Genomic DNA, 18184 nt, shown 5'->3' on the forward strand with positions numbered 1-18184 from the left:
AGCTAGGGATAGGGTTATGGATAGTGCGGGGGTTAAAGTTAGGGATAGGGTTATGGCTAGTGCCGGGGTTAAAGCTAGGGATAGGGTTATGGATAGTGCGGGGGTTAGAGCTAGGGATAGGGTTATGGCTAGTGCGGGGATAAGAGCTAGGGATAGAGTTATGGCTAGTGCCGGGGTTAGAGCTAGTGGTAGGGTTATGGCTAGTGCCGGGGTTAGAACTAGGGATAGGGTTATGGCTAGTGCCGGGGTTAGAGCTAGGGATAGGGTTATGGCTAGTGCTGGGGTTAGAGCTAGGGATAGGGTTATGGCTAGTACCGGGGTTAGAGCTAGGGATAGGGTTATGGCTAGTGCCAGGGTTAGAGCTAGGGATAGGGTTATGGCTAGTGCCAGGGTTAGAGCTAGGAATAGGGTTATGGCTAGTGTCGGAGTTAGAGCTAAGGATAGGGTTATGGCTAGTGCCAGGGTTAGAGCTAGGGATAGGGTTATGGCTAGTGCCGGGATAAGAGCTAGGAATAGGGTTATGGCCAGTGCCGGTGTTAGAGCTAGGAATAGGGTTATGGCTAGTGCCGGGGTTAGAGCTAGGGATAGGGTTATGGCTAGTGTTGGGGTTAGAGCTAGGGATAGGGTTATGGCTAGTGTTGGGGTTAGAGCTAGGGATAGGATTATGGATAGTGCCGGGAATAGAGCTAGGGATAGGGTTATGGCTAGTGCCGGGGTTAGAGCTAGGGATAGGGTTATGGCTAGTGTCGGGGTTAGAGCTAGGGATAGGGTTATGGCTAGTGCCGGGGTTAGAGCTAGGGATAGGGTTATGGATAGTGCCGGGGTTAGAGCTAGGGATAGGGTTATGGCTAGTGCCGGGGTTAGAGCTAGGGATAGGGTTATGGCTAGTGTTGGGGTTAGAGCTAGGGATAGGGTTATGGCTAGTGCCGGGGTTAGAGCTAGGGATAGGGTTATGGCTAGTGACGGGGTTAGAGCTAGGGATAGGGTTATGGATAGTGCCAGGGTTAGAGCTAGGGATAGGGTTATGGCTAGTGCCGGGATTAGAGCTAGGGATAGGGTTATGGCTAGTGCCGGGGTTAGAGCTAGGGATAGGGTTATGGCTAGTGCTGGGGTTAGAGCTAGGGATAGAGTTATGGCTAGTGCCGGGATAAGAGCTAGGGATAGGGTTATGGCTAGTGCTGGGGTTAGAGCTAGGGATAGGGTTATGGCTAGTACCGGGGTTAGAGCTAGGGATAGGGTTATGGATAGTGCCGGGGTTAGAGCTAGGGATAGGGTTATGGCTAGTGCCGGGATAAGAGCTAGGAATAGGGTTATGGCTAGTGCTGGGGTTAGAGCTAGGCTGGGGTTAGAGCTAGGGATAGGGTTATGGCTAGTACCGGGGTTAGAGCTAGGGATAGGGTTATGGCTAGTGCCGGGGTTAGAGCTAGGGATAGGGTTATGGCTAGTGCCGGCATAAGAGCTAGGGATAGGGTTATGGCTAGTACCGGGGTTAGAGCTAGGGATAGGGTTATGGATAGTGCCGGGGTTAGAGCTAGGAATAGGGTTATGGCTAGTGCCGGGGTTAGATCTAGGGATTGGGTTATGGCTAGTGCCAGGGTTAGAGCTAGGGATAGGGTTATGGCTAGTGCCAGGGTTAGAGCTAGAGATAGGGTTATGGCTAGTGCCGGGGTTAGAGCTAAGAATAGGGTTATGGTTAGTGCCGGGGTTAGAGCTAGGGATAGGGTTATGGCTAGTGCCGGGGTTAGAGCTAGGGATAGGGTTATGGATAGTGCCAGGGTTAGAGCTAGTGATAGGGTTATGGCTAGTGCCAGGGTTAGAGCTAGGGATAGGGTTATGGATAGTGCTGGGGTTAGAGCTGGAGATAGGGTTATGGCTAGTGCCAGGGTTAGAGCTAGGGATAGGGTTATGGATAGTGCCGGGATTAGAGCTAGGGATAGGGTTATGGATAGTGCCAGGGTTAGAGCTAGGGATAGGGTTATGGATAGTGCCGGGGTTAGAGCTAGGGATAGGGTTACGGCTAGTGCCAGGGTTAAAGCTAGGGATAGGGTTATGGATAGTGCCGGGGTTAGAGCTAGGGATAGGGTTATGGATAGTGCCAGGGTTAGAGCTAGGGATAGGGTTATGGATAGTGCCAGGGTTAGAGCTAGGGATATGGTTATGGCTAGTGCCGGGGTTAGAGCTAGGGATAGGGTTATGGCTAGTGCTGGGGTTAGAGCTAGGAATAGGGTTATGGATAGTGCCGGGGTTAGAGCTAGGGATAGGATTATGGCTAGTGCCGGGGTTAGAGCTAGGGATAGGGTTGTGGCTAGTGCCAGGGTTGGAGCTAGGGATAGGGTTATGGCTAGTGCCAGGGTTAGAGCTAGGGATAGGGTTATGGCTAGTGCCGGGGTTAGAGCTATGGATAGGGTTATGGCTAGTGCCGGGGTTAGAGCTATGGATAGGGTTATGGATAGTGCCGGGGTTAGAGCTAGGGATAGGGTTATGGCTAGTGCCAGGGTTAGAGCTAGGGATAGGGTTATGGCTAGTGCCAGGGTTAGAGCTAGGGATAGGGTTATGGCTAGTGCCGGGGTTAGAGCTATGGATAGGGTTATGGATAGTGCCGGGGTTAGAGCTAGGGATAGGGTTATGGCTAGTGCCGGAGTTAGAGCTAGGGATAGGGTTATGGCTAGTGCCAGGGTTAGAGCTAAGGATAGGGTTATGGCTAGTGCCTGGGTTAGAGCTAGGGATAGGGTTATGGCTAGTGCCGGGGTTAGAGCTAGGGATAGGGTTATGGCTAGTGCTGGGGTTAGAACTAGGGATAGAGTTATGGCTAGTGCCGGGATAAGAGCTAGGGATAGGGTTATGGCTAGTGCTGGGGTTAGAGCTACGGATAGGGTTATGGCTAGTACCGGGGTTAGAGCTAGGGATAGGGTTATGGATAGTGCCGGGGTTAGAGCTAGGGATAGGGTTATGGCTAGTGCCGGGATAAGAGCTAGGGATAGGGTTATGGCTAGTGCTGGGGTTAGAGCTAGGCTGGGGTTAGAGCTAGGGATAGGGTTATTGCTAGTACCGGGGTTAGAGCTAGGGATAGGGTTATGGCTAGTGCCGGGGTTAGAGCTAGGGATAGGGTTATGGCTAGTGCCGGCATAAGAGCTAGGGATAGGGTTATGGCTAGTACCGGGGTTAGAGCTAGGGATAGGGTTATGGATAGTGCCGGGGTTAGAGCTAGGAATAGGGTTATGGCTAGTGCCGGGGTTAGATCTAGGGATTGGGTTATGGCGAGTGCCAGGGTTAGAGCTAGGGATAGGGTTACGGCTAGTGCCGGGATTAGAGCTAAGGATAGGGTTATGGATAGTGCCAGGGTTAGAGCTAGGGATAGGGTTATGGATAGTGCCGGGATTAGAGCTAGGGATAGGGTTATGGATAGTGCCAGGGTTAGAGCTAGGGATAGGGTTATGGATAGTGCCGGGGTTAGAGCTAGGGATAGGGTTACGGCTAGTGCCAGGGTTAAAGCTAGGGATAGGGTTATGGATAGCGCCGGGGTTAGAGCTAGGGATAGAGTTATGGATAGTGCCAGGGTTAGAGCTAGGGATAGGGTTATGGATAGTGCCGGGGTTAGAGCTAGGGATAGGGTTATGGCTAGTGCTGGGGTTAGAGCTAGGGATAGAATTATGGCTAGTGCCAGGGTTAGAGCTAGGGATAGGGTTATGGCTAGTGCTGGGGTTAGAGCTAGGAATAGGGTTATGGATAGTGCCGGGGTTAGAGCTAGGGATAGGGTTATGGCTAGTGCCGGGGTTAGAGCTAGGGATAGGGTTGTGGCTAGTGCCAGGGTTGGAGCTAGGGATAGGGTTATGGCTAGTGCCAGGGTTAGAGCTAGGGATAGGGTTATGGCTAGTGCCGGGGTTAGAGCTATGGATAGGGTTATGGCTAGTGCCGGGGTTAGAGCTATGGATAGGGTTATGGATAGTGCCGGGGTTAGAGCTAGGGATAGGGTTATGGCTAGTGCCAGGGTTAGAGCTAGGGATAGGGTTACGGCTAGTGCCAGGGTTAGAGCTAGGGATAGGGTTATGGCTAGTGCCGGGGTTAGAGCTATGGATAGGGTTATGGATAGTGCCGGGGTTAGAGCTAGGGATAGGGTTATGGCTAGTGCCGGGGTTAGAGCTAGGGATAGGGTTATGGCTAGTGCCTGGGTTAGAGCTAGGGATAGGGTTATGGCTAGTGCCGGGGTTAGAGCTAGGGAAACGGTTATGGCTAGTGCCAGGGTTAGAGCTAGGGATAGGGTTATGGCTATTGCCGGGACTAGAGCTAGGGATAGGGTTATGGCTAGTGCCGGGATAAGAGCTAGGGATTGGATTATGGCTAGTGCCGGGATTAGAGCTAGGGATAGGGTTATGGATAGTGCTGGGGTTAGAGCTAAGAATAAGGTGATGGATAGTGCCAGGGTTAGAGCTAGGAATAGGGTTATGGTTAGTGCCGGGGTTAGAGCTAGGGATAGGGTTATGGCTAGTGCCGGGGTTAGAGCTAGGGATAGGGTTATGGCTAGTGCCGGGGTTAGACCTAGGGATAGGGTTATGGCTAGTGCCGGGATTAGAGCTAGAGTTATGATTATGGCTAGTGCCAGGGTTAGAGCTAGGGATAGGGTTATGGTTAGTGCCAGGGTTAGAGCTAGGGATAGGGTTATGGATAGTGCCAGGGTTAGAGCTAGGGATAGGGTTATGGATAGTGCCGGGATTAGAGCTAGGGATAGGGTTATGGCTAGTGCCGAGGTTAGAGCTAGAGTTGTGATTATGGCTAGTGCCAGGGTTAGAGCTAGGGATAGGGTTATGGCTAGTGCCGGGGTTAGAGCTAGGGATAGGGTTATGGCTAGTGCCGGGGTTAGAGCTAGGGATAGGGTTATGGATAGTGGCGGGATTAGAGCTAGGGATAGGGTTATGGCTAGTGTCAGGGTTAGAGCTAGGGATAGGGTTATGGATAGTTCTGGGATTAGAGCTAGGGATAGGTTTATGGCTAGTGCCAGGGTTAGAGCTAAGGATAGGGTTATGGATAGTGCCGGGATTAGAGGTAGGGATAGGGTTATGGCTAGTGCCAGGATTAGAGCTAGGGATAGGGTTATGGTTAGTGCCGGGGTTAGAGCTAGGAATAGGGTTATGGCTAGTGCCAGGGTTAGAGCTAGGGATAGGGTTATGGCTAGTGCTGGGGTTAGAGCTAAGAATAGGGTTATGGATAGTGCCAGGGTTAGAGCTAGGGATAGGGTTATGGCTAGTGCCGGGATTAGAGCTAGGGATAGGGTTATGGCTAGTGCCGGGATTAGAGCTAGGGATAGGATTATGGATAGTGCTGGGGTTAGAGCTAAGAATAGGGTTATGGATAGTGCCAGGATTAGAGCTAGGAATAGGGTTATGGTTAGTGCCGGGGTTAGAGCTAGGAATAGGGTTATGGCTAGTGCCGGGGTTAGAGCTAAGAATAGGGTTATGGATAGTGCCAGGGTTAGAGCTAGGAATAGGGTTATGGCTAGTGCCGGGGTTAGAGCTAGGAATAGGGTTATGGCTAGTGCCAGGGTTAGCGCTAGGGATAGGGTTATGGCTAGTGCTGGGGTTAGAGCTAAGAATAGGGTTATGGATAGTGCCAGGGTTAGAGCTAGGGATAGGGTTATGGCTAGTGCCGGGATTAGAGCTAGGGATAGGGTTATGGCTAGTGCCGGGATTAGAGCTAGGGATAGGATTATGGATAGTGCTGGGGTTAGAGCTAAGAATAGGGTTATGGATAGTGCCAGGATTAGAGCTAGGAATAGGGTTATGGTTAGTGCCGGGGTTAGAGCTAGGAATAGGGTTATGGCTAGTGCCGGGGTTAGAGCTAGGAATAGGGTTATGGTTAGTGCCGGGGTTAGAGCTAAGAATAGGGTTATGGATAGTGCCAGGGTTAGAGCTAGGAATAGGGTTATGGCTAGTGCCGGGGTTAGAGCTAGGGATAGGATTATGGATAGTAACATAGTAACATAGTAACATAGTTAGTAAGGCCGAAAAAAGACATTTGTCCATCCAGTTCAGCCTATATTCCATCATAATAAATACCCAGATCTACGTCCTTCTACAGAACCTAATAATTGTATGATACAATATTGTTCTGCTCCAGGAAGACATCCAGGCCTCTCTTGAACCCCTCGACTGAGTTCGCCATCACCACCTCCTCAGGCAAGCAATTCCAGATTCTCACTGCCCTAACAGTAAAGAATCCTCTTCTATGTTGGTGGAAAAACCTTCTCTCCTCCAGACGCAAAGAATGCCCCCTTGTGCCCGTCACCTTCCTTGGTATAAACAGATCCTCAGCGAGATATTTGTATTGTCCCCTTATATACTTATAGATGGTTATTAGATCGCCCCTCAGTCGTCTTTTTTCTAGACTAAATAATCCTAATTTCGCTAATCTATCTGGGTATTGTAGTTCTCCCATCCCCTTTATTAATTTTGTTGCCCTCCTTTGTACTCTCTCTAGTTCCATTATATCCTTCCTGAGCACCGGTGCCCAAAACTGGACACAGTACTCCATGTGCGGTCTAACTAGGGATTTGTACAGAGGCAGTATAATGCTCTCATCATGTGTATCCAGACCTCTTTTAATGCACCCCATGATCCTGTTTGCCTTGGCAGCTGCTGCCTGGCACTGGCTGCTCCAGGTAAGTTTATCATTAACTAGGATCCCCAAGTCCTTCTCCCTGTCAGATTTACCCAGTGGTTTCCCGTTCAGTGTGTAATGGTGATATTGATTCCCTCTTCCCATGTGTATAACCTTACATTTATCATTGTTAAACCTCATTTGCCACCTTTCAGCCCAAGTTTCCAACTTATCCAGATCCATCTGTAGCAGAATACTATCTTCTCTTGTATTAACTGCTTTACATAGTTTTGTATCATCTGCAAATATCGATATTTTACTGTGTAAACCTTCTACCAGATCATTAATGAATATGTTGAAGAGAACAGGTCCCAATACTGACCCCTGCGGTACCCCACTGGTCACAGCGACCCAGTTAGAGACTATACCATTTATAACCACCCTCTGCTTTCTATCACTAAGCCAGTTACTAACCCATTTACACACATTTTCCCCCAGACCAAGCATTCTCATTTTGTGTACCAACCTCTTGTGCGGCACGGTATCAAACGCTTTGGAAAAATCGAGATATACCACGTCCAATGACTCACCGTTGTCCAGCCTATAGCTTACCTCTTCATAAAAACTGATTAGATTGGTTTGACAGGAGCGATTTCTCATAAACCCATGCTGATATGGAGTTACACAGTTATTCTCATTGAGATAATCCAGAATAACATCCCTCAGAAACCCTTCAAATATTTTACCAACAATAGAGGTTAGACTTACTGGCCTATAATTTCCAGGTTCACTTTTAGAGCCCTTTTTGAATATTGGCACCACATTTGCTATGCGCCAGTCCTGCGGAACAGACCCTGTCGCTATAGAGTCACTAAAAATAAGAAATAATGGTTTATCTATTACATTACTTAGTTCTCTTAGTACTCGTGGGTGTATGCCATCCGGACCCGGAGATTTATCTATTTTAATCTTATTTAGCCGGTTTCGCACCTCTTCTTGGGTTAGATTGGTGACCCTTAATATAGGGTTTTCATTGTTTCTTGGGATTTCACCTAGCATTTCATTTTCCACCGTGAATACCGTGGAGAAGAAGGTGTTTAATATGTTAGCTTTTTCCTCGTCATCTACAACCATTCTTTCCTCACTATTTTTTAAGGGGCCTACATTTTCAGTTTTTATTCTTTTACTATTGATATAGTTGAAGAACAGTTTGGGATTAGTTTTACTCTCCTTAGCAATGTGCTTCTCTGTTTCCTTTTTGGCAGCTTTAATTAGTTTTTTAGATAAAGTATTTTTCTCCCTATAGTTTTTTAGAGCTTCAATGGTGCCATCCTGCTTTAGTAGTGCAAATGCTTTCTTTTTACTGTTAATTGCCTGTCTTACTTCTTTGTTTAGCCACATTGGGTTTTTCCTATTTCTAGTCCTTTTATTCCCACAAGGTATAAACCGCTTACACTGCCTATTTAGGATGTTCTTAAACATTTCCCATTTATTATCTGTATTCTCATTTCTGAGGATATTGTCCCAGTCTACCAGATTAAGGGCATCTCTAAGCTGTTCAAACTTTGCCTTCCTAAAGTTCAATGTTTTTGTGACTCCCTGACAAGTCCCCCTAGTGAAAGACAGGTGAAACTGCACAATATTGTGGTCGCTATTTCCTAAATGCCCAACCACCTGCAGATTTGTTATTCTGTCAGGTCTATTAGATAGTATTAGGTCTAAAAGTGCTGCTCCTCTGGTTGGATTCTGCACCAATTGTGAAAGATAATTTTTCTTGATTATTAGCAGAAACCTGTTGCCTTTATGGGTTTCACAGGTTTCTGTTTCCCAGTTAATATCCGGGTAGTTAAAGTCCCCCATAACCAGGACCTCATTATGGGTTGCAGCTTCATCTATCTGCTTTAGAAGTAGACTTTCCATGCTTTCTGTTATATTTGGGGGTTTGTAACAGACCCCAATGAGAATTTTGTTACCATTTTTCCCTCCATGAATTTCAACCCATATGGACTCGACATCCTCATTCCCTTCGCTAATATCCTCCCTTAAAGTGGACTTTAGACAAGACTTTACATAGAGACAAACCCCTCCTCCTCTCCGATTTTTACGATCCTTTCTAAACAGACTGTAACCCTGTAAGTTAACTGCCCAGTCATAGCTTTCATCTAACCATGTCTCGGTTATTCCCACTATGTCAAAGTTACCTGTAGATATTTCTGCTTCTAGTTCTTCCATCTTGTTTGTCAGGCTTCTGGCGTTTGCGAGCATGCAGTTTAGAGGATTTTGTTTTGTTCCAATCTCCTCACTGTGGATTGTTTTAGAAATGTTCTTACCTCCCTTCTGAGTATGTTTTCCTGGGTCGTCTTTGTTCGAGTCTAATGTTTTTCTTCCCGTCCCCTCTTCTTCTAGTTTAACGCCCTCCTGATGAGTGTAGCGAGTCTTCTGGCGAATGTGTGTTTCCCAGGTTTGTTGAGGTGTAGTCCGTCTCTGGCGAGTAGTCCATCATACCAGTAATTCACACCGTGGTCCAGGAATCCAAATCCTTGTTGTCTGCACCATCGTCTTAGCCAGTTGTTTGCATCAAGGATCCTGTTCCATCTCCTGGTGCCATGCCCGTCTACTGGAAGGATAGAAGAAAAAACTACCTGTGCATCCAGTTCCTTTACTTTCTTCCCCAACTCTTAGTGCTGGGGTTAGAGCTAAGAATAGGGTTATGGATAGTGCCAGGATTAGAGCTAGGAATAGGGTTATGGTTAGTGCCGGGGTTAGAGCTAGGAATAGGGTTATGGCTAGTGCCGGGGTTAGAGCTAGGAATAGGGTTATGGTTAGTGGCGGGGTTAGAGCTAGGGATAGGGTTATGGCTAGTGCCGGGGTTAGAGCTAAGAATAGGGCTATGGATAGTGCCAGGGTTAGAGCTAGGAATAGGGTTATGGCTAGTGCCGGGGTTAGAGCTAGGAATAGGGTTATGGCTAGTGCTGGGGTTAGACCTAGGGATAGGGTTATGGGCTAGGGATAGGGTTATGGCTAGTGCCGGGGTTAGAGCTAGGGATAGGGTTATGGGCTAGGGATAGGGTTATGGATAGTGCCAGGGTTAGAGCTAGGGATAGGGTTATGGCTAGTGCCAGGGTTAGAGCTAGGGATAGGGTTATGGCTAGTGCCGGGGTTAGAGCTAAGAATAGGGTTATGTATAGTGCCGGGGTTAGAGCTAGGGATAGGGTTATGGCTAGTGCCGGGGTTAGAGCTAGGGATAGGGTTATGGCTAGTGCCAGGGTTAGAGCTAGGGATAGGGTTATGGCTAGTGCCAGGGTTAGAGCTAGAGATAGCGTTATGGCTAGTGCCGGGGTTAGAGCTAAGAATAGGGTTATGGATAGTGCCGGGGTTAGAGCTAGGGATAGGGTTATGGCTAGTGCCGGGGTTAGAGCTAGGGATAGGGTTATGTCTAGTGCCAGGGTTAGAGCTAGGGATAGGGTTATGGCTAGTGCCAGGGTTAGAGCTAGAGATAGGGTTATGGCTAGTGCCGGGGTTAGAGCTAAGAATAGGGTTATGGATAGTGCCGGGGTTAGAGCTAGGGATAGGGTTATGGCTAGTGCCTGGGTTAGAGCTAGGGATAGGGTTATGGCTAGTGCCGGGATTAGACCTAGGGATAGGGTTATGGCTAGTGCTGGGGTTAGAGCTAAGAATAGGGTTATGGCTAGTGCAAGGGTTAGAGCTAGGAATAGGGTTATAGCTAGTGCCAGGGTTAGGGCTAGGGTTATGGTAATGGCTAGTGCCGGGGTTAGAGCTAGGGATAGGGTTATGGCTAGTGCCAGGGTTAGAGCTAGGGATAGGGTTATGGCTAGTGCCAGGGTTAGGGCTAGGGTTATGGTAATGGCTTGTACCGGGATTAGAGCTAGGGATAGGGTTATGGCTAGTGCTGGGGTTAGAGCTAGGGATAGGGTTATGGCTAGTGCTGGGGTTAGAGCTAGGGTTATGGTAATGGTTAGTGCCAGGTTGGAGCTAGAGTTATGATTATGGCTAGTGCCGGGTTGGAGCTCGGGATAGGGTTATGGTAATTGCTAGTGCAGAACTAACAGTTAGGCATAGAGTTATGGTTATGGCTAGGTTTGGGGTGACAGGGCTAGTGCTAGATTTAGGGTGAGTTTACCTATTGTAATAAAGTCTAAAAAGTTTTTTAAATGTTTTCAATGAAATATAATTCTTTTATGTAATGATGTTGTATTATGTTAAACTGAAAGTTCCATTATAGAATGTACACTTTAGGTTACTTTTTGCTCTACTCCTGAAGTAGCCTTCATCTAGGGCTAACAAATATTTTTTGGCTCCAGCAACATTTATGTATCAGGTTCCGCAATTTACAGTGACTCTAGACATAAGCACAGATGTCACAAATTTGTACATAAATTCTATCAAAAGCCCTTTATAGAGATGTTTTTAAAATTGCAGCAATTTAAATTCTGAGGATATACTTTTCTGGAGAGCAATAATAAAGGTGTTTTTTATAATCCGGCACCACAGGGTCTCGGCAAAAACACCCGAGGTCCTTGGAAACAAGAATTGGGAACAGGGTAATTTTTAGACAAAAATGGACACCTTTTGTTCTAAGCCATGTCAAGTGTCCAAAAACAAACCACCAGCTGATGTTGGTGCGTCAATGGTTGGAGCTTAAAATGTCAAATTTAGTTTTTTATTATTATTATTTTTATTCACATTTTATAATGAATTCACTTTACCTAAAATTGTTCCAGTCATCTCTAGATTGGAGCATAATCCGACCATCGGTGAGCGCGATTGAGGCAGGAGGGACCCGGATGAAGCTTGACAGCTCCCATGATGTCTGTGTGTTGGGTTGTAGAACATTTGTCTTGATGACACTTATAACTTCTATCATTGAATCATTATCTTCCAGTTTCCAGTCCTGTGGCACAGACAGCGCCCCCGATGGTTGTTCTGGGCATTGCAATCACTTTAGCTACAAGATTTCTGACATACTGAAGTATCCACTGGGATTTCTCGAAGGTCAGCAGTCGGAGGTCACGATGTCACTTGTGTCACCCCGCAATGGTGAAAGTAAAATGAAGCTGAAAATTACAGACACTGATCTCAATGTTGATTCCACAGTTTCCAATAAAATGTGCAGAAAAATATTCTCCACTCTGTGACCGCTATAAAATAGTGTAAATCAGCTGTGGTCGCGGGATATAAGTGCACAGAGATATGGGCGGCACAATCGTCGGGATCTAAAGACCCCGGTGTGCGGCCGGGAGGTGATCATATCACATGGTGGAACGATGGCAGGATAGACGCTCCGCCACCGTGTATAGACTGCAAAATGTGACCGTGGAGCTGGGATTTATCCACACACAGGAAGTAATAAAACCGCCTGTTTCCTTAGTTCTCGCTGTTTATTCCTTTCTTTTCGTTTGTTTCTCACATTATTATTCCACCATTAGTCTCGTTGCCTCGTCGTCCCATGTCATCACATTTTTGACACATGTTTTCGTTACTGCTTTCACCTCCTTGTTTCACAGGTTATGACCCTGAGTTTCTGGATTATGAAGAGCTTTATATGTTGTTTTACACCTTTTTGTTAGTATTTTCCTGGCCGCTGACGGCATCAGTGCTTTGCCTCTGCGCCCCCTCCATCATATAGCATTGGTGACTGCCTGCAGCGGACTGGTATACTAACACTGTAGTCGTAAGGGTTGGCTTTTTCTAGAGATATCCCTGGCATGTTTCACCATTATACAGGCTTCTTCAAGGGTTAACACTTGAGTCTTTTTCTTACCTACTGATGTTCTCCAAGTCTCCACAATTGACTCTTTCTTTGAGGGCCTGGGGCTCTTCTTTGATGAGTCTGACCTGGTAGTGTTCACTGAAAATAAATTATCGGTCCATTTCCAGGGGCAATATTCCCATAAATTATCAATGGAATGACCAGGCCCTCTGCAATCACTTTCATATCCAATTATGTGAGAAAATGAAGAACTGATTAGCACAGCTTCCTTGACTCAGCCATGACTTTGACAATTCATCTAGTTAGGTGACAGCAGGTGCTCAGACTGGATCCCCTGACTGGCTCGGGACCTATGGCTGAGAATTGTGGTATCCGCATAGATTGGGGTATCTCAGTCTCACCGACAGCTGAGGGTCAGGCAACGTGAGATGGATCTTTTCTTCTATGATAGTAGTCTGGTGATCAGATACGTTCCTGCCCAAGGCCACCAAGTATTGGTCGGGCCCATCATACCCTCCTGGGCCAACGGGTGTTTCCCTATGATTGTGCTCTACTATTTCTCTCCGTACATTTGTCTTATCGAGAAAATTAAGTGCAACGTAAAGTCTTTCTTGATTGCAACTGCATGTATGCAAATTTTTTTTATGCCAAATTGGCTAAAGAGCTTGGTTTACCCATGCTGAAATGACTCGGGGTGTCGAGAAGGTATCACTAAGGAAGTGTCTTTGCCAATTGGTATCTTAGTCTATGAATCTGTTTGTTTTTTTGTTCTTGACCATCCTGGCGGTCTCGGACATTCCTTGTTTGTTCTTGACCATCCTCGCGGTCTCGGACATTCCTTGTTTGCTCTTGACCATCCTCGCGGTCTCGGACATTCCTTGTTTGCTCTTGACCATCCTCGCGGTCTCCGACATTCCTTGTTTGTTCTTGACCATCCTCGCGGTCTCGGACATTCCTTGGAGTTATTCTTGGCACCAGGTTGATATTTTACACCGGATCCCTGCATGTCCGAACCAAAGTATGTCATTAACTCTGAACTGGTCAAATACTTTACCCAGTGGTAAACCTGAACTATGGGAACATTTGTTTCATGTTTTGTCTGTGTCAGAACCATTAAAAAAAAAAAATATATGGGAATATGAAAATGCAAAAAACAGACCCAGGGCACAATATAAAACCACCACATTGGTTGTAAATATATGATGGAAAGGTATAAACACACATAGAACATATATAATATGGAAATAAAAGATGGCAGTAAAAACATCTACCGTGTACAGTACAGACCGAAAGTTTGGACACACCTTCTCATTTAAAGATTTTTCTGTATTTTCATGACTATGAAACCTGTAAATTCACACTGAAGGCATCAAAACTATGAATTAAAGGGAACCTGTCACCTGAATTTGGGGGGACTGGTTTTGGGTCATATGGGTGGAGTTATCGGGTGTTTGATTCACCCTTTCCTTACCCACTGGCTGCATGCTGGCCACAATATTGGATTGAAGTTCATTCTCTGTCCTCCGTAGTAAACGCGTGCGCAAGGCAAGATTGCGCAATATTTTAATTTTTCGCCAAATTTCCAATATGTTCACAAATAAATGCAAGTCAAATCAAATAAATTTTAAAACTGTAATTAAGTAAATTAAGTCATGAAAAAATAATCTCAGAATCAGCAGGATACGTTGAAGCGTTGCAGAGTTATAACCTCATAACGTGACGGTGGTCAGAATTCAAAAATTTGACATAGACATTAAGGTCAAAATGAGCTCTGTCACTAAGGGGTTAATGCAACCATTGTTATAAACTATAATATCATATGTGCATGATTATTACTGCAGTTACTGAAATAATTGTGTTACGGCCGGGTAACCCCACATTAATTTAAAGATAATTCTTTATGAAGAATGTGTCTCTATACCCTTGGTTCCGTATTAGCACGCAGCACTGGCGCCTGAGAATCGGAAGATCTTAGAAACGTTCACAGCCCACATAACACTGCATGCCTGAAGAAAGAAGACCCTGCAACATTTGTCAATGCTTTTTGTCAGTGTTAGAGATTATTATTTATTTACTAGATGGTGGCCCGATTCTAGCGTATCGGGTATTTGCCACGAGCAATCAGCAACTTGGATTTCCATGACAGACAGAGGCCGCGACCAATGAATATCCGTGACAGACAGACAGACAGATGGAAGTGACCCTTAGACAATTATATAGTAAATGGACCTAGTATTGCTAGGGACCTTTACATAGGATATACCTTACCTTTTGATTGCACTTCTGCATATAGCCAGTAGATGGAGCCACATCACGTGCCTGATTTCCTATATTATGACATAGATTGTTGGATATTCCTGCCTCAGCTATCTGCTATCTAATATTTTTCGCTGTAAACTCATGCAATTATTTTTCATATATACCGTATGTGAAGAAACCAGATTGTATCTTAATTACCCAGACAGCTACCTTTTTGCAAACCAATAAGAACATAGTAACATAGTAACATAGTTAGTAAGGCCGAAAAAAGACATTTGTCCATCCAGTTCAGCCTATATTCCATCATAATAAATCCCCAGATCTACGTCCTTCTACAGAACCTAATAATTGTATGATACAATATTGTTCTGCTCCAGGAAGACATCCAGGCCTCTCTTGAACCCCTCGACTGAGTTCGCCATCACCACCTCCTCAGGCAAGCAATTCCAGATTCTCACTGCCCTAACAGTAAAGAATCCTCTTCTATGTTGGTGGAAAAACCTTCTCTCCTCCAGACGCAAAGAATGCCCCCTTGTGCCCGTCACCTTCCTTGGTATAAACAGATCCTCAGCGAGATATTTGTATTGTCCCCTTATATACTTATACATGGTTATTAGATCGCCCCTCAGTCGTCTTTTTTCTAGACTAAATAATCCTAATTTCGCTAATCTATCTGGGTATTGTAGTTCTCCCATCCCCTTTATTAATTTTGTTGCCCTCCTTTGTACTCTCTCTAGTTCCATTATATCCTTCCTGAGCACCGGTGCCCAAAACTGGACACAGTACTCCATGTGCGGTCTAACTAGGGATTTGTACAGAGGCAGTATAATGCTCTCATCATGTGTATCCAGACCTCTTTTAATGCACCCCATGATCCTGTTTGCCTTGGCAGCTGCTGCCTGGCACTGGCTGCTCCAGGTAAGTTTATCATTAACTAGGATCCCCAAGTCCTTCTCCCTGTCAGATTTACCCAGTGGTTTCCCGTTCAGTGTGTAATGGTGATATTGATTCCCTCTTCCCATGTGTATAACCTTACATTTATCATTGTTAAACCTCATCTACCACCTTTCAGCCCAAGTTTCCAATTTAGCCAGATCCATCTGTAGCAGAATACTATCTTCTCTTGTATTAACTGCTTTACATAGTTTTGTATCATCTGCAAATATCGATATTTTACTGTGTAAACCTTCTACCAGATCATTAATGAATATGTGGAAGAGAACAGGTCCCAATACTGACCCCTGCGGTACCCCACTGGTCACAGCGACCCAGTTAGAGACTATACCATTTATAACCACCCTCTGCTTTCTATCACTAAGCCAGTTACTAACCCATTTACACACATTTTCCCCCAGACCAAGCATTCTCATTTTGTGTACCAACCTCTTGTGTGGCACGGTATCAAACGCTTTGGAAAAATCGAGATATACCACGTCCAATGACTCACCGTGGTCCAGCCTATAGCTTACCTCTTCATAAAAACTGATTAGATTGGTTTGACAGGAGCGATTTCTCATAAACCCATGCTGATATGGAGTTAAACAGTTATTCTCATTGAGATAATCCAGAATAACATCCCTCAGAAACCCTTCAAATATTTTACCAACAATAGAGGTTAGACTTACTGGCCTATAATTTCCAGGTTCACTTTTAGAGCCCTTTTTGAATATTGGCACCACATTTGCTATGCGCCAGTCCTGCGGAACAGACCCTGTCGCTATAGAGTCCCTAAAAATAAGAAATAATGGTTTATCTATTACATTACTTAGTTCTCTTAGTACTCGTGGGTGTATGCCATCCGGACCCGGAGATTTATCTATTTTAATCTTATTTAGCCGGTTTCGCACCTCTTCTTGGGTTAGATTGGTGACCCTTAATATAGGGTTTTCATTGTTTCTTGGGATTTCACCTAGCATTTCATTTTCCACCGTGAATACCGTGGAGAAGAAGGTGTTTAATATGTTAGCTTTTTCCTCGTCATCTACAACCATTCTTTCCTCACTATTTTTTAAGGGGCCTACATTTTCAGTTTTTATTCTTTTACTATTGATATAGTTGAAGAACAGTTTGGGATTAGTTTTACTCTCCTTAGCAATGTGCTTCTCTGTTTCCTTTTTGGCAGCTTTAATTAGTTTTTTAGATAAAGTATTTTTCTCCCTATAGTTTTTTAGAGCTTCAATGGTGCCATCCTGCTTTAGTAGTGCAAATGCTTTCTTTTTACTGTTAATTGCCTGTCTTACTTCTTTGTTTAGCCACATTGGGTTTTTCCTATTTCTAGTCCTTTTATTCCCACAAGGTATAAACCGCTTACACTGCCTATTTAGGATGTTCTTAAACATTTCCCATTTATTATCTGTATTCTTATTTCTGAGGATATTGTCCCAGTCTACCAGATTAAGGGCATCTCTAAGCTGTTCAAACTTTGCCTTCCTAAAGTTCAATGTTTTTGTGACTCCCTGACAAGTCCCCCTAGTGAAAGACAGGTGAAACTGCACAATATTGTGGTCGCTATTTCCTAAATGCCCAACCACCTGCAGATTTGTTATTCTGTCAGGTCTATTAGATAGTATTAGGTCTAAAAGTGCTGCTCCTCTGGTTGGATTCTGCACCAATTGTGAAAGATAATTTTTCTTGGTTATTAGCAGAAACCTGTTGCCTTTATGGGTTTCACAGGTTTCTGTTTCCCAGTTAATATCCGGGTAGTTAAAGTCCCCCATAACCAGGACCTCATTATGGGTTGCAGCTTCATCTATCTGCTTTAGAAGTAGACTTTCCATGGTTTCTGTTATATTTGGGGGTTTGTAACAGACCCCAATGAGAATTTTGTTACCATTTTTCCCTCCATGAATTTCGACCCATATGGACTCGACATCCTCATTTCCTTCGCTAATATCCTCCCTTAAAGTGGACTTTAGACAAGACTTTACATAGAGACAAACCCCTCCTCCTCTCCGATTTTTACGATCCTTTCTAAACAGACTGTAACCCTGTAAGTTAACTGCCCAGTCATAGCTTTCATCTAACCATGTCTCGGTTATTCCCACTATGTCAAAGTTACCTGTAGATATTTCTGCTTCTAGTTCTTCCATCTTGTTTGTCAGAACCGACTTTTCATTTGTATATTGGCTTGTGCATTTAAGTGTTTATGTCTGGTGGTTCAAGAAGACAGACTTGCAAACTGATACTATTTAACATACAGTGTAAGTCTGTAATAGTGACTTGTACATTGTGTGTGTCTATCTTTGTTTATTGATGTGTGCTGATATGCAAATTGTGCATTGAATTCCAGAACTAGCTTGGTGACTTCTAAAGCAGAGAAGGAAAGACTGTGCAAATAGATTGAGTGGTCAAGTAGTACTAGGTAATCTCATCACCATTGTTTGCCATATCTTGATGTTGAACTAAAGGACACTGGGTAATTCTAAAAATAGCTTACATGCCTTGGGTATAAAAAGACTGGAAGATCACATCCTGAGAGAGTCTGAAGTACACAGAGCTACCAGCCAGACATTCTGCAAACCACTCTACAGAAAGGACTGCAGCCTATTCATCATGGCACCATCACGAGGGACACTGATCTATGATTCTATAGGATACAACCTA

At 45.0% G+C, this 18184-nt stretch overlaps 1 protein-coding gene across 1 annotated transcript in view; it reads left to right on the forward strand.

The window, feature by feature from the left end:
* The window catches only part of LOC138671405 (ecto-ADP-ribosyltransferase 5-like), a 70689-nt gene extending 58711 nt beyond the window's left edge, over positions 1-11978 (forward strand). The window contains exon 5 of the mRNA XM_069759548.1: positions 11495-11978. Within this exon, the coding sequence (XP_069615649.1) occupies positions 11495-11580 (86 nt within the window). The 3' untranslated portion in view covers positions 11581-11978. The remainder of the gene's footprint in view (positions 1-11494) is intronic.
* Positions 11979-18184: the final 6206 nt, after the last annotated feature.

This window comes from Ranitomeya imitator, chromosome 3 (genome assembly GCF_032444005.1).
Source record: "Ranitomeya imitator isolate aRanImi1 chromosome 3, aRanImi1.pri, whole genome shotgun sequence".
Classification (NCBI taxonomy): domain Eukaryota; kingdom Metazoa; phylum Chordata; class Amphibia; order Anura; family Dendrobatidae; genus Ranitomeya; species Ranitomeya imitator.